Source organism: Castor canadensis, chromosome 1 (assembly GCF_047511655.1).
Source record: "Castor canadensis chromosome 1, mCasCan1.hap1v2, whole genome shotgun sequence".
NCBI lineage: Eukaryota > Metazoa > Chordata > Mammalia > Rodentia > Castoridae > Castor > Castor canadensis.
Window position 1 is genome coordinate 21,907,976 of NC_133386.1, and position 17,624 is coordinate 21,925,599.

The 17,624-nt window shown below is 37.6% G+C and overlaps 1 protein-coding gene across 6 annotated transcripts in view; it reads right to left on the reverse strand.

Annotated features, from left to right (window-relative positions):
* Aig1 (androgen induced 1) overlaps positions 1-17,624 on the reverse strand; it is a 248,185-nt gene that overhangs the window by 138,439 nt on the left and 92,122 nt on the right. For 4 of the 6 annotated variants that reach the window (XM_074072967.1, XM_074072974.1, XM_074072954.1 and 1 more), the window contains one exon: positions 16,937-17,038. The exons of the other annotated variants lie outside the window; for them this stretch is intronic. In XM_074072967.1, the coding sequence (XP_073929068.1) occupies positions 16,937-17,038 (102 nt within the window). The remainder of the gene's footprint in view (positions 1-16,936; positions 17,039-17,624) is intronic. 6 annotated transcript variants of the gene reach the window in all.

Genomic DNA, 17,624 nt, shown 5'->3' on the forward strand with positions numbered 1-17,624 from the left:
GGGCAGGACAGAGCCAGAAGGTACAAGATTTCATCACACAGAATAGTGGGCAACTTAAAACATGAATTGTTTATTTCTAGACTTTTCCATTTAATATTTTGGATATGGTTTATCATGTGTAACTTAAAGCATGGAAAGTAAAATCACAAAGAAGGAGTATGTTATAGTTTGCAATGATAAAACATTAAAGTGGCTAAACTAGCACCATGTTAAAATGGGATAGAGAAAGTCTTTACCCAGGGCTTTGGAAAGATGGTTCCTGTTCAAATGGGGACCTGTGCTAAGATGCAGAAAGAAGTCATTCATTTAAAAGTATTTTACAGTTTAGATGCATACATGAAAATAATCTCATATGCTTCTAAAAATATAGGATAGTGAGATTCTGAATATAGCTTAAAGGAGAACATATTGCTTAATTATTTTAAGTAATGATAAGGTCCCTGCTTCCCTTAAATCTAAAATATTTACTGAAAAGGTAAATGAAAATATCACCAGATGAGAAAGGCAGTGTGATTACTGTGGCCAGCAGGCAACATGGCACAAATAGTGTAGCATCAAGAATTCCCTGGCCTGGGTCTTCTCTTTTTATTCTGTCTCTTAGCTTCTTTGACTTGGGATCTATGATATCAAATACCAGAAGTTACGGTGTTTCTTAGGGCAGATGTACTCTGCCCTTTCCTCTTTTTGTCATCCTACTCTGGTCCTAATGTCTCTGTACTCCCCAAATTCATAAGCTGGAATCCAAACCCACAAGGTGATAGTATTCAGAGGTAAAGGCTTTTGGAGGTGATTAGGACATGAGAGCAGAGCACTTACGAATGGGATTAGTACCACTCTAAGAGAGGCCCTAAAGAATCCTTTGACCCTTCAACCATATGAGGACACACTGAGAAGTCAGCAGTCTGTAACCAAGAACCAGGCTGTCCCATGACTTAATCATACCATCATCATCCAACCATGAGAAATACATGTTGTTTGTAGACCACTCGATTCAGGATGCTTTGTTATAGTAGGCTGAATAAACTAAGGCACATCCCTTCTTTATCCAAGAAGGTAGGAAACATTTTAGGAAATACATTCAAAATCATTAATACAAGAGGACTCTAAACCAGTGATGAGGGCTATTGCCGAAATTGTGTTTTTAATTTAAAACATTTTTTTAAAGTGTGGTACTGCAACTGAAAACAGTTCACCATTAAGACAGACTAATAAGGAGAATATGGTAAAATAACAGAATCTTTCTGCATTTCCTATGCCAGAACTTTTAAAGCAATTTAGCAAATACAGGAAACTGGGGAAAAATTCAAAAGCAAATAATCTAGTATATGTACTTAATAAAACTTAACAAAAAGTCACCAACATTGATTTCAATATAATTACTGCATGCAAAATTGAGGGGTTTTTTTTGTTTGTTTGCAAAAATATTACTGGTTTTTAACATAAGCTACAATATAAAATTTGAACAGTTGTACATACAACTATAATCTATAATTTTGACTTTAAGCTTAGTTGCATGCCTTTCTTATGTAACGCTACAAAGTGATGAGATAGAAGACTTAAGTTTATAAGGAAAAAAATGTCTTCATTCTAGTAATTCCAGCTTAAACTTACAGAAATCTCAAATTACTTATTGAAAAATCTGAGAAGTAAAAAAGAATGTCCTAGAAAGTTTGCTGTTTCTCTGCTCAGGTGGATGAACATTTCTCAAATTGGTCTTAGGGAAGACTATCACAGTGTAAAATTAAGAGTAACAGAGGTCACTTATAGTCTTTGTAGAGAGTTCTAAAGGATCTGAGTGGTCTTTTATTATTTTTCTTTTAAAGAATTGTAGAATCCAACTTTGTATAAAAGACTTAGAGCTGGCTTAAGACAATATATGACCATCTCCAACGTTCCTGCATTACCCCACCTTGCCTGTACTGGCCTCAGACTGTCTTGGCCTCATGATGGGTGTGGAAGAAAGGTCAGAGGAAGGGGCTGAGAGGGCACCTTCCACAGTCATATCATCTCTGACTTCTTAGTAACTTTCATTTTATCCAGATCCTCAACCAACTTCACTAGCATGAGAAGTGCCATCAGACTACATCATACACAGACATAAACACATCACTGAGTAAAATGGAAAACTCAATATCAATTAACATGTTTAAGTAACAACATGGGTTTATTCTGTGGGTGTGCATACTGATAAAGAAATTCCCCTTCTGGAGTCCAGATCTGGTGAGTCAGAATTCTACCAGTAGGCAACCCACAAATAAAGGGAGAGATGCCTCTTCTTACAATCTTTTCCTTATCCACTAATTGTATCTTTCTCTCCTTTTGCAGCTTGCCCTTCATTTTAAACAGCCTTCTTCCCCCATTTAAAATTGTATCCTTCAAGCATGTCTGTTGCCTTCAGCAAAATATTTGAAAAAAAATCACATAAGGATGCCAGTTTTCTACATTACCTAATTTTTCCAACCTATTGCAAAGTGTAACTAATAAAACTTAAGAATGAGCATCATTCCTTAAGGATGTTAAAAACTCCTGGTAATCCAATATCAAATTTTGGGGACAATTTTTGACAATGCTGCAAACATTCTTCTGCACATCACTTGAGTAATGGTACTTCTTGAAGGCCCATATTTCATTAACTTGGCAAACTCTGTTTCAAGGTCATTTCCAACTGCTTTTCTTGTGCAGAGCAGCATGCATGGAGCAGCACCAGCATGGCACCAGGTCAACCCTTTAGTCATTGCAGGAGAGGGCTTTCTGTAGAGAGGCAGCCTGCTTCAAAATCAGATGGGTGCTTGAAAAATAAGCCAAGAAAAGTTTAAGGTTTGAAATGTCACAGAAAAGAAGGTCACAACATCTTTTAATTGCCTACTCTCCTCACAGAAGGTTGCTTTTCATATTTTTAAGCAAATATTATAGACTACTCAGTGTGAAAAAACAGCTTAAAAATGTGGTGAGTGAGTTTGTGCACATGTCTTCAATTGAACGTAGTGCTGAGTGCCAAACGCCAACCACACCGATCACACTGTAGGTCTGTGTGAAAGCCTAACGTGGTGGAATCTAGTTACTATAGCTGCAAATCAAACAAATAAATGAGACACCATGGAATGCAGCAAAATAGCTGTGGTTTGATTAGTTCACTTTTGCCATATGTGTGAAGATTAGAAGTCAAATTCTGCATTTAAGGAAAGCTCTTTCCAATAGGTGCATGCTTAAAAATGCAGAAAGAAGATTGGAATTTTTGGTTCAAAGAATTATCTTACAATTTATATAAGCTTTTAAGGAACTTCATTAACTTTTTATGTGACAAGTATCTACAAATTCAGAGTTGCTTAAAAGTATAAGATTTCTATCAGGATATTTTTTCCTTAAAACTTTAGAGTTTGACACTAACTTGCTACTTACATGAGAAGTTAAAATCACTAGCTATAGAGGGATTTATTTCATTTTATTTTATTTTTTGCAGTACTGAGGCTTGAACTCAGGGGCTTCACCTTGAGCCATTCTGACAGCCCTTTTTGTGATGGGTATTTTTGAGAAAGGGTCTTGCGAACTATTTGCCAGGGCTGGCTTTGATTGCAGGCTAGGTAGGATTACAGGTGTGAGCCACCGGCACCCAGCTGGAGAGATTTATTTTATTATACAGGACTTATACTTATTGGGGCTACTATATGGCAGTCACTGTGCTTTGCATGTCCAAGGTCAACCTCATGAATCCTCACTATAAGTTTCTCACTAGTGGAACTCAGTGGAGAAATTTAACAAGACATAGAACTCTATTCTACTAGCCTCTTAAATTATTTACACTAAACTGTGCTCACAGTCAAATAAAACCAGGGAAAGCTTGAAAGGTTACTTGGTTCAGTCTCCCTTTCCAGATGGCTTAAATGTATGTAGCTATCACAGAAGCAGTTTATAGAAATGAAGTGGCTCGCGTGGAAATAAGTGAGGAGGTTGCTGCTATACCACTCCTGAAGGAATATTACATACCTGAAGGAATGTAAGTCAGTATACCTTCACACCCACACTTATTACAGCAGTATTAACAATAGCCAAGTTATGGAATCAGCCTAGGTACTCACCAACAACAGATCAATGCATAAAGAAAATATGTATATATAAACATATACATATATACAAACACTGTGGAGTGTTAGTTGATCATAAAGAATTGAATTATGCCATTTGCAGAAAATGGATGGAACTGGAAATCATGTTAAGTGAAATAAGCCCGACTCAGAAAGACAAATGTCACATGTTTTCTCTCATGTGCAGAATCTATCTATTCTCTATATACATATATATATACATATGTATGTATATAAGGGAGGACATGAACATAACAGGAATTGTGGGGAGGAGCAGTGAAAGATTGAGGGGGAAAGGGAGGAGAGAATATGATTCAAGTATATTGTATGTGCATATGAAAAGGTCATAATGAAACCTGCTTAAGAAATTTGTCTGAAAATTTTTTTAAAAAGGAGGGTGGAAGGTTAGGGGGAAGGGAGATAAAGAGTTCTAGAGAGATTAAATACAATCAACATATATTATACATAAATAGATGATAATATCACATAAACCCCTCACTTTATACAATTCATATATGCTAATTAAAATAGTTTCTTAAAAATAAATTGAGTGGGGGTAACCTGGAGTGAGAAAAAGAATGGAGAAAGAAGACATACTGTAGAACATGTAGTGGTGGCAGCAGGTAGGCAAGGAAGGAATGTTTATTCACACCAGTCTTTTTATCCTAACACATGCAGAGAGCAGTGTCTGGAAACTCAGAATAATTAGCTGTATTCCAAGGTCAAATGAATTGATGTGGTTGATAGAGATGAGAAGGGTTGCATTAATGGAAACATTTCCACCAATCAGGTGAATTCTTGTACCAAAGGCAAGAAAGAGGCTCCAAGGTACAGAGTAGTTGGCTGGTGAGTGGGCCAGTCCCACCTAGCCGCTCACAAGCTGTGTGGACAAGTTGCTGGACTGGCCACTTGGAGGCCAGTACATATAGTTTCACTATTTGAAGGTGGAAGATAGATCCTGGAGATTTATAAACCAATGACCGATCTTGACAAGGTTGATATAAAGTTCTAGAATGGATCACTGAGAGACAAAAGTATGAAACATGAAAATGAAATGGCTATCAAAAAGTACCAATTTAGGTTCACATGGAGAAAATAATCTTATTTCCTTTTCAGAAAGTGTTACCAGAGTGGGAGAGTGAGGAAATATGATAGAAATTCATTCACTCATCCCTTCATTCACCCATTCATCCAGAGAACATTTTCTGAAAACTACTATGTGTCAGATAATGGTACTATGTAGAGGAAGATGGATGCTCAAAGAGCATCCAGTTCCAAATGTCTTTCTCAACTTTAGGAATTAACCATTCTCTCCAAGCAAGGTGACAATGTGGTTAAAATTTATTGCTCTGAAAAATCAATTATTTTCTTGCAGATTTTACCCATTCTTATCCTCTTAGGAGCCACAATTCAAAACAAAGAGCACATCAATTAGTAAATTTCAAAGTAGCCACTCAATGATCCTCAAATTCTTAGCACTATGGTTTCCCCATATCTCATCCTGTAGTCACACTGAATTTAACAAGATGAGATTCCCTAGGAATACATCTAAGGGTCCTACATTTGAGTCTAAAAAGCAAAACGATATTAAATCTTTGCTTCACTGCACACTGGTCAGGTAAGAAAGGAAGAAGTTGCAGTGTAGAGTATACAAAACTGCTGAAAATGTTAGTGGAAGCATGGTAACACTCATAAGCAAGGACAATGATTAAATTGCTTTGCTGTGTATTTGCCAAAGCATACAAAATTGTAAAAACGAATACAGACAAGCTGAGGCATGGTCAGAAGAAACCGAATTTGATGGAAAAGGGTCTCTATACCATTTTCTCCATCAACATTTACTGAGTGTGTACCAAGCCTAGGTTCTAAGGGAAAGATAACAATTGCCTCCCTTTGTGGCTTCAGAGCTCAGTGGGGGAGTAAACAAGTAAACAAATGGAAACCAAACAATGGACTAAGAGAAATCACAGGTGCACAAACAATGTTATGGTGTAGTGAGAAGGGGCCCACTCAACTTAGCAAATCAAGAACTGCCTCACTCACAGGTAGTGTCTGAGAAAGGAATACAGCAGGAGCCACTAGAACTTTATTCCTCTGAGAAGGGTTAACTAGGCAGCAATATGGAAAAGGACAAGTGAAAAGAACAGAAAGGCAGAAGGAGATATGGCCTCTTGTCTCACTTCGGCTCAGAGATGATGTTGAACTAAAGCAGAGATGGTGGATATGACAAGACGGGGACAAATTTGGGAGATAGGAATGATATAATTTGTCACTTAATTGTTTACCTTAATGAGCTAGAAAGGGAGCTTTTGGATGCATTTTGCCATTGTTGAGATAGCAACATGAAGTGAGTGAAAAATATTTAGAGAAGGGATTAATATGAGTTTGCTTCAATGTCTGTCTCAAGGTCCATGTGTCAAATACAGAGTGATGTCCCATGAGTAGGTGGACGAGAAAGCACAGATTGGGAATAATAAATGAGTACACTATGAAGTTGAAGTCATGGGAGAGAGAGATACCCACTTAAAAGAGATTATGAGAGGATCACAGAGGATGGTGTTCAATCCTGAAGATTTAGACTAGAAAAGACTCAGTTCTCTATGACAGCCTTTCCCATAGCTGATGATGTCCCCATGGTAATGGTCCACTGTTGGAGCTCCACCACTGGAGGTGCTAAAGCAGTGGCTGCTGCAAGGCAATGACCAGGATATTGTTCATGAACTTGTGTATCTCATGGTGTATAGACCAGATGATCTTGAAGATCACACATCTAAGATTCTGGGAGTCTGTGGTTCTATGGAGGAAAATCATGCTTCTTTTCACTTTACTTTCTTTGGCAACTTCACTGATATGAGCTGAGGTTGGAGCTTCAATTAAAAGGGAACTGGACAGGATATAGGTTTGGGTTTCTGCCAAGGAATCAGGTCTGTGGCTCATGAATGATCTGTCTGTGGCAGTGAAGAAGGAAGCCAGTGCTGAGCACAGTACCTTCCTGCCTGCCACCACCCCTCCCCGAAATATGAAGACTTAGGGGCAAATGAATGGAAAACAGATGAATTAAATTTACTTTGAAATATCTTTGGATTTAGGGATTAGGGGGGAAAGCATTTGAGTAAACCACACACTTTGGGTTTTGCTGACCCCAAAATACCTGAATAGAACTCAGAGACCCTTTTATGAACTAATGCTGTCACTGGATCTGCTCATCTTTTAAACAAAGCAAGAAAAAGGACAGTATAAGTCCAAAAATATTAGCCCGGAATTTTATTCTTGCATGGAAAATTAGATCTACAAAGGGGTTTCTGATGGCATAAAATTGCCTTAAAATTTTATTGTCTGGCTATTAATACCCAGATAAAGTAATCAACATATAAAGGCATCTTTTCAATAAATTTCATCCAGCCTATTATTTACCTGACTTGTACTTATTAGATATATTCCAAGTATATGTTCTTTGGACATTGGTTTGGGCCTGCTCAGGCAGTTGTAGCAATATAATATAGACAAAAAGAGTCACTGGGAGGGATAGCAGGCTACGTATAGAGGATTTTCTGGCAGTACAGCTGAGACGGTGTGAAATAAAATGCAAGATGGAAAGAAGTAAACGGTTTGGGGCTGCATTCTCTGACAACTGCTCTGAAGGAGAAGAAAGAAAGAGTGGGATAAAAAGGGAACAGGAGAAAACATGAGGATGTAATAATAATAGTGAGAATGTCAATTCATTCCTTAATTGTCCATTATGTAGATGTATTGCCACATAATTCTCAAGAGATAAATGAGTAATTGAATCAAAGATCCCTGTCCTACGGAAATTACATTCTAGGAGAGGGAGATGGGCAGTAAGTCATAAATTCAACATATAAGCAAAACCACATACAAGGTCGAGGATGGTTAAGTGTCATGGGGAGGGACAAGCAGAGTAAGATTCTGATTGAGCTGGGGAATATGGGATAGCTATAGTGCCAATCAGCCATTCAGGGTAGGCCTTACTGAGAAGGCGGTATTGAGCACAGACTTGAAGTAGGTATTGAGCACTGACTTGAATGAGCCTAACAGACCTGGGGCTCAGATTCCAAGAGGAAGAAGGTATCTGATGTACTCAAAGAACAACAAGGAGGCCAGCTTGAGCTACAAACATAGATAGACTCTTCAAATAGTTATTGAGCATCTATAATAAGGATATGTCTGCACTACACCAGGCACTGGAGAGGAAAAAAATTAATCCCAAGCCTCAAGAAGCTATGGAGAGGGTGGGGAGGTATGGCTCAAGTGGTAGAATGCTCGTCTAGCAAGCACAAGGCCCTGAGCTCAAACCCATTACCACGGTTGACAGGGAGAGGGGAGGAAACTATGGAGAGGGCAGGTGGAGTGGCTCAAGCCTATAATCCTAGCTGCTTGGGAGGTAGAGATCAGGAGGATCACTTTTTTGAGGCCCCCAGGGCAAAATAGTTTGTGAAACCACATCTCAACCAACAGGTGGGTGTAGTGGCATATGTCTGTCATCCCAGCCATGTAGGGAAGCACAAATAGGAGGATCTTGGATCAAGTTAGCACAGGCAAAAGCAAGACCCTATCTCAAAGTAAAAAGGGCTGGAGGAATAATTTTTTTTATTGTTTTATTATTCATATGTGCATACAAGGCTTGGGTCATTTCTCCCCCCTGCCCCCACCCCCTCCCTTACCACCCACTCTGTCCCCTCCCTCTCCCCCTCAACCCCTCAATACCCAGCAGAAACTATTTTGCCCTTATCTCTAATTTTGTTGTAGAGAGAGTATAAGCAATAATAGGAAGGAACAAGGGTTTTTGCTAGTTGAGATAAGGATAGCTATACAGGGAGTTGACTCACATTGATTTCCTGTGCATGTGTGTTACCTTCTAGGTTAATTCTTCTTGATCTAACCTTTTCTCTAGTTCCTGGTCCCCTTTTCCTATTGGCCTCAGTTGCTTTTAAGGTATCTGCTTTAGTTTCTCTGCGTTAAGGGCAACAAATGTTAGCTAATTTTTTAGGTGTCTTACCTATCCTCACCCCTCCCTTGTGTGCTCTCGCTTTTATCATGTGCTCAAAGTCCAATCCCCTTGTTGTGTTTGCCCTTGATCTAATGTCCGCATATGAGGGAGAACATATGATTTTTGGTCTTTTGGGCCAGGCTAACCTCACTCAGAATGATGTTCTCCAATTCCATCCATTTACCAGCGAATGATAACATTTCGTTCTTCTTCATGGATGCATAAAATTCCATTGTGTATAGATACCACATTTTCTTAATCCATTCGTCAGTAGTGGGGCATCTTGGCTGTTTCCATAACTTGGCTATTGTGAATAGTGCCACAATAAACATGGGTGTGCAGGTGCCTCTGGAGTAACCTGTGTCACAGTCTTTTGGGTATATCCCCAAGAGTGGTATTGCTGGATCGTATGGTAGATCTATGTTTAGATTTTTAAGTAGCCTCCAAATTTTTTTCCAGAGTGGTTGTACTAGTTTACATTCCCAACAACAGTGTAAGAGGGTTCCTTTTTCCCCGAATCCTCGCCAACACCTGGTGTTCGTGGTGTTGCTAATGATGTCTATTCTAAAGGGGTGAGGTGGAATCTTAGTGTGGTTTTAATTTGCATTATGGAGGAGTAATTTAAGGCTTACATGATAGCACACCTGCTTAGCAAGTACAAGGCCCTGAGTTTAACCACCAGTACTGCCAATTGAAGAAGGAGAAGAAGGAAGAGGAGGAGGAGGAGGAGGAGGAGGAGGAGGAGGAAGAAGAAGAAGAAGCACCTATGGAGTAGGTAGGATATAAAAAGGTGGATGGTGACTTTCCATTATAGTTTCTTTATTCTAGGACATTTTGTTTATTTTTCTGGCACTGAGATTTGAGCTCAGGGCCTTGTGCTTGACAGGCAGGAGCTCTACCACTTCAGCTCTGCCTCTAGCCCCTATTCTCAGACATTTCAAAACTCCCTTTCCACTCTAGTCTCCCCCTTTCCCAACTTCTTGCCCTGTCTTCCTCTTTTCCATGGCCATCTCTTTTCATCTCACTCATGGCTTTGCCCTTTGTTCTTTTCTCTTGTCCTTTCTTTGTCTTTCTCCTCTCCTATCCTGGCCTCTGTCTATCGGCTCATTTTCCCCTCCAGTTTTCTTTATCTCTCTGCCTCACAAAATTATCCATAATTGACTCAAATACTAGTTTCAAAATACACTTTCTCCAATTTACAATATTTTTGGTTGAGATAACAAAAAAATAAAACTGGCAAGAACTAAAACCGGTTACCTTAACATTTCTAACTGATTTACATAGAACAATAAAATCTTCATCTCAAAATCAAAGTCTGCAAAATCTAACAGAAGAGAATTGGACTTGGTAGAACTAACAATCACAAATGAAAACTCACATAAAAAAAGCAATCACTCATAAAATATGACAGACAAAAAGTTTAAACCCAAGAACACTGTGCAGCAATCCTGAATGTATCTGCCTCATTGTCATGTAACTCTCCTTGTTCCTGATCTCTGGAGTCTTATTTGTTTTCTTTGGGAATCCTAGAAATGGGCCCCAAGAAGTTTCTGAACTCAGTTCAGATTTCTTACTATTACTTTTAAATTTTTTCAGATATCTTATAATTACTTTAAAATACATGTGGAAGATTGAGAAAGGCCAGTTGTTTTCCTATAAAATGTGTATAACGGTCTTCTTTCAATCAGTAGCTTATTTCATGAAATATCTAATACTAGGGTGGTACAGATGCCATGGATCATGAAATGAACAATCTGTATCCCATAGCTGGAAACTTCCCATAAGTCATGTTATCTACCAAAAGAGTAACATCAAATCTGAATTCCTGCAAACCAATGATCATCCAAGTAGCATTTACTGTCTTCTTTTCTGGGAAAGACAGATGTATAATATCTTCCATAATTACTAAATGTCAAAACAATATTGGACAGAATAAATAGTTGCCTAAATTATGGTTCCCTAGAGGGCTGGTTAGATATAACAAGAACAACTGACAAATCAAGTATGAAGAGAGGTGGGGTTCATTTTTTTTTCTTCTCATAAATTACTTGGGGAATGGGCAACTCCTGCTGTGATTACAAGAATATCAAGACCTTGTCTGCCTTAAGATCTGTGGTAATAATAATAATAATATCCTAAACCTCTGTGATGCCTTCATTCTCACAGCACTTTACAAACATTAATTAGGTCTTCATTTAGCAGTTCTCATTGTTGGCTTTTCCTGTTGTAGCATCACTGAAAGTTCACAACTTTTCTAGAATACAAATATTTATTTATTGCTTTTCATGTTTATTTGCTCACTTAAAATGATTTAAAATTATAATCAGAAGATGAGAAAGGTACAAGGCTCTATTTTTGCAACCAAGAAACAGGCCAGAACAGTGATAGTGCTTCTTATTAGAGTGGAAATAGCCCTTTGGGGTCTGTTCTGTCCACTTGCAAAACTGCTTTCTTACTTACCGTCTTCTATTTCAAAGATGCCATTTCCCTACTTTAAAACTATACACATGTATTTGCCTCATCCTGTAACTCCACAGTGCCCAGCAGGGTGCTGTGTATATCATCAGTTTTCAATAAATGTTTGCTAGATGGAATTAAGTCGAAGTTCAGCTACATGTGTTGCAGGCATTGAAGAATTTGCCGGCCACAACTATCTTTGACCATTCCCAGTACAGTTTGGAAACCGAATCACTTGCTGATACCACCTCTGCCTTTCTTTCATGTGATCATCAGTGGAAAAAGACAGAAAAGTAAATGTGACATTCTTCCAAGCATCAAAAGCAAATGCACAAACATCTTTTCAATCATCAACACGTAATGAACGTCTGGTGGTTGCAACATGCTATTGGAGTTGCCAAGAATACAAAAATAAATGGATGATAGAAGAAGGATAGAACAACTGGTTATTTGAGGTATTGAATTGGCTCCAATTAAATGTGCTATAGTTTATATTTTAAATTGCAATAAATTAAATTCTTTGACTATTTCATGGAATCTGGAGATAACCTAGTAGTCACACAATAAGATTACATTACTATTTTAACTCATTTTTTTTTTTACCCATTTCCTGTTCTCTTCTTTAAATACATTCTTGGACTGGTTGCTGAGAGAATAGAGGTAGATAACAGACAGGAAGAGAGATGACACTTTCCTTTAGTTATGGTGTCTAAGGTCCAGGAACATCAGTCTAAGACAAAATAAAAGCCATGTGAATTTTGGATTCTGTGTTTCTGAGGCACACTGTCTGACTAATTTTGTTCTGGGTTGTAAATTCAAAGCCAGCTTGTAACTCAATGTTGTAAACTTGAAACTGAGCTGATGGTGTTCTCTGAGATGATGCCATGCTAGACTTACACAGTGCATCTCAGTTCTTTGGTTCTTGGCTTTAGAAACCTAGAAATTCTGCTGAGGCTTTTCAGACAGTGTGAGTCTGCACACTTAACAGGGTACATTCTTTCTTAGAATTCTTTTAATTACAAAATCTAAACAGGCAATGGTAGTATAAATGTTTAAAAATGTTTTACTGGTGCTTTGACATCCCTCCAAAATAGGCTGTGAGCACCTACCACCTATGTGACAGGGCTGATATCCTGTCACAAGTTTCCCTTCTTGCCCTCCCCTATGACTCAGAGATGCTCATATGTTTTGCTTATACACTCCACCTTGACCTCCAGTGAAGGCACGAGCCTATGGCTTCTCTCTCTCTCTCTCTGTCTCTCTCTCTCTCTCTCTCCCCCTCCCTCCCTCTCTTCCTCTCTCTGTCTCTCTCTCTCTCTCTCTCGCTCTCTGAAAGTTGCCCCCATTTGTATGCTACATGGCCTGCCTTACCATACCTCTTGTTTCTAAGACCAATGAGTACAATAACTGCTTGAATTTCATGTACTTCTCCCAAAGTGATTTCCACAGCTGTGTTGGAGTGATCTTTAAAGACTCTAAAAAGACTTACTACTCCATTTACAGTGCAGGCAGATAGGCTTGGATAGCCAGAAATCTTGAGAAGTTATAAGTGAAGTTGATAAAATAGTAAATAAAATATGTCCTATCTTCCTACATTGTCAGGTATGTTTTCACAAACAAAACAGAAAAATCTGTGATTGGATGAGTAGTAAAATAATGACATATTTATAAATTGCAAATATAAATATTAAAATTTAAAACATGGATATAAATATGCTAAAATTCTATTTTTGTTGCCTTCATTTGAGCAAAATCATGAAATATACTATAATGGAAATTTTCAAAAATTGAACACTATAAAAATATCTAAATGATCAATTGGAAAAAATGTAATCATGAATTATTTTCATATATTTAAAATATTATTTTCAAATTAAATATTTAAAATTATCTATTAGAATTAACAGCAAATACAAATTATAGTTAATCATTGTTAAACCTTTAAAACTTAAACACAGCTAAAAACACTTATTTAATTTTTTGCGATTCCATAAATCTTATAACACATTTTTATAAAAATAAATGTTCATATTTTAATTGCCAATCTAAGAAATCAACATCATGTTTTATGCAAGTTATACTCACAGTAATATATACATACAAAATTAGAACAATATAAATTAATATTGCAAAATATTACTCAACTATTAAGTGCAACCTTTTGTCAATAATTCTGGAACTACGAATAGAAACATAAAGAAAGCAAAGAAATGGCCATTCATGTTCTTCTAGGAAACAAAGTTCATTGTAAAATAATCTACTGAGCTCATTATCTCAAAAGATTTGACATGCTAATTAATTTCTCTTTCCTAAACATTTGTGTTCCTCAATTACTCCTTATGTTTCTAAGTAGTAAGAGTATGAACTTTAACTCATCAAAGCAAGTCAAGGAAAAAACTGAGTCAAGTCCAACTTCTAATGTCTACACACGTGCTGGATAAATCATTTGTTGGAGACATTTAAAATTTAGGACAAAGATCTGCAGATGATGTGCAGGTTCTCTGGCCTGGAGGTAATATTGTACCGTTTAAGGCTGTAAACAACAGGCCAAATAGTCCAGGACTGTACCTCGTTAGCACATGATGTAACTGTTCTCATCTCAGGCTCACCTAATGCCAGCAAAAGGAAATTATTTTACATTGTGCAGCAGGTGGCAGTTTCAGAAGTCTTTCCCAGTTCATTCAGTATGGACTCCTAATGAAAAGTTATGTAGATGGCATTACTCCTCTTTATATTTGGAAATAACATCACAAAAGTTGACTACTATTTGTATAAGAATACACCTGTTTTGTGACCAAAGGCTGCTCCTCACAGAGCACATGACAACGTTTTTTGGTTTAATGTATGTAGTGGTGATCTGCAAAATCCATCTCCACTAACATTCCTGCTTTTGGGAGTCATGAATGTCCTGAAATACTTTTCTAAAAATACCTGGCTAATTGTCTACTGGTTTCTCTTAGACAACTGAACTATGTAGGTAGCTTGAAACTAAACTTCAAAATATCCTAAAGAGGTATATCCTGTATCATCTAGACCTACATTTGTAAAAGCTACACAAAGTAACAATTTCTAAGAATCAATATTTAGTATGTTCAGGTAATACACAAACAAGTAGGAAGAGTAAACACTAAGGCCAGATAGGCCTGAATTCAGATTCCATTTTAACCACACTAGTTAAATGATTTGTGGCAAATTATACATTTTTGGGGAACCTCAGTTTCCTCATTTGTAAATGACATAATAATTTCTTGTTCAAAATGTCTACACATGAAGACAGCATAATGAAACCCACCAAACACTGTTTGAAAGAGGGGGCAAAGAGAGAGAGGAAGAATGGGAATATAATGGAGGGGGTGAGCTTGTTTAAAGAATTATGCATGTATGGAATTATCACAATGAAATCCCTTTGTATTATTAATGTATGATAAATAAAAAATAAATAACAAAATTTTGAAAACTAGAATAAAAATGAAGTAGTACACCACTGTAGAATGCCTGGCACACAGTAGAATTCCTCCTCTCAGAAAAAAAACAAAAAAACAAAAACAGTAACTATTAGTATTGACTAGTAAACAATTATGAAAACTGACTATTATGAATTCATTAGTCAATCTAAGAAGCATAGACTGATCCTACAAATGACAGGCAACTGGGTAAAGTCTCAGAATTCAAAGGCTATTGTTCTGCATTAATGTTTTTATGGGGATACAGATATGCATAATAGAGATAGGGTGCTGTGCAAGCACAATAATGGAACAGCTATCTTGGCTTAGGGAGTTAGAAAAGTTTCTAAAACAAGATAGTGACTAAGCTAGCAGAATGAGCAGGAGTCTGCCCAGGAAGAATGAAAAAGGCATTTGGGGTAGAAGATCATAAAAGCATGGAGTTATAAAAGGGCTTTTCACCTTCCTAAACCCACAAGACCCATCTTATATGTTGGAAACTAGATGAGAGGTGCAAGGTTAATCCTAATTGAACTCAAAGAAAATTCCACTGAAATGTGACACCTTTGACTAGTTGACTGGAAAGGGTGGATCAAAGTCCTCCAGTACAGTAATGTTTGCTCGTTAGTACACACTTTTCTTAAAATGTACCAAAATTGGGGGCAGAAGGAAAATGGTTATTTTGGACCTGGAACTCGTGATTTCTAGCTCTTTTTCTCCCTATAATTTCTGTGATGGGTTGCCCTTTTCAACAGAAACAACCTGGGACTATTCTAAAAATTGTTGTAACTAAAATGCAGGCTTCTTAGTTAATAGCAAAACTGTGCTCAATTCCAGAAGCTGAAAAGGAAGATGACACAAAATTTCTCTGTGGAAAATATAACCCAAATCTTGTAATGGGATGTTCAAACAATCCAAAGTATTTGATTTGAAACTAGCTAAAGCATCACAAAGAATTAGACTGAGAAGAAGGAAAATGCCTAAGGCAAGCTCCCCAGCAAGGGCAGAACGTGACAAGGTGAACATGTCACATGCCAGTGACACCTCCAAATGCCTGCAACAGATCTATGAGGAATAACAGCCTTGTTGCTTCTCTAGGAGAAACCTTCCATAGCCAGTAGTTACTTCCAACATTGCACCTCTGATGGGAAGTGGAGTTGGAGTGGTGTTGCTGGCTGTGCAGGCAGAAGTCAGTCCTTGGGCTCTGAGGACAAACCTTCTAGTAACAGAGATTTCACACTTATCCCAGCATGAGCTAGTTGTTTGACCTAACACCACTGACACTTCTTATAAACTGTGAATTCATCTGCTACATAGTTTAGATGACTCAATTCCACAGTCAGAATTTTTATTTACATTCAGTATTCTTTTCTACTTATAATCTCTCATTATAACCTTCCCAGATTTGACAGCTATTTAGGTAGATGCTATGAAAAGGGTAAATTCAAAAATAGTTCTTTAATAGATATATTTTAACATTTTTTATAGAAAATTTTATTAGGATATATTTGTGATACAGGAGGATTCACAGTTAGAATTCTGATCAGGCATATATTGTACATTGGTTAGATCACCCCACTGTCTCTCCTCCTCAACCCACTCCCCACCCACTTAAAGCAACTGCAAGAGGTTTCTTTGTTCTACTTCATATAAGTATATGAAGTCCATCAACCATATACCCTCATCTTAATCTCCTTCATTCACCTTCCCCCCTCCCACTAGTACCTATAAGAATGTGTACTGAACGCTGTTGAAAAAGGGTGGGGTGGGAGGTAAAAGGGTAAGGGAGAGCAATGGAAGGGGCTGAACGGACCAAATTAACTATACCTACATTGAGGATACACAATGAAACCCTTTTGAACATCAACTTAAATATTAATAATGAAAGACAGGACTTTAATAGATTTTGTTTAATAAAAGGAAGCTAGTTGTTTTAATCTGCTTACCATTCCATGATTCAGCCATCCTGGGATAAAATTATCAAGCAACTTTGGGTATATCATTTCTCTGTCATAAGCATAGATGGTCCAGAACACTGCGACAACAAACTGCAAAGGAAAAGAAATCTTTTATTTCAAATTCATCACTTATCTACAACATACAATTGGTTGGCTATCTATTGCTAAAAAAACCCAACAGAATTTGGAATTCATGCTAAGACAGGGCAGTAAGCCAGCTAATGACTGGAAAGATGGTGCTAGCTTCACTCTATGAGTGGTGAGGGTTAGGGCACCTCCTCTCTCTTTGGTCTCCAACTGTGTTCTCTTGGGCAGAAGAATCTGTTTGTGAGAGAGAGCAAAGACGCCTGCTGTAGGAACACCACCATCTCAGAGCTAATTGTGTCGGTCTGATTCCTCTTGAGACAGTTGAAAAGTTCACTGGTGTTTTTCTTCAGATCCCATTCCCCACTTTAAAGAGTTAGCACACATTCAAGAACTGTGGAGTACATCCCTTTCTCTTCAATCCATCATATGGTTTAAATTAATCTTTACCTTCTCAAGTTTCTATTTCACTGCTAACAGCACGGAAACCACTGCTTATAAAATGTCCCAAAGTCATATTTCCAGCAAATATATTAATTTATACAACCTCAGCAAGGGCTTTAGTTGTAGTGAGAAGGAGAATACATGGAGG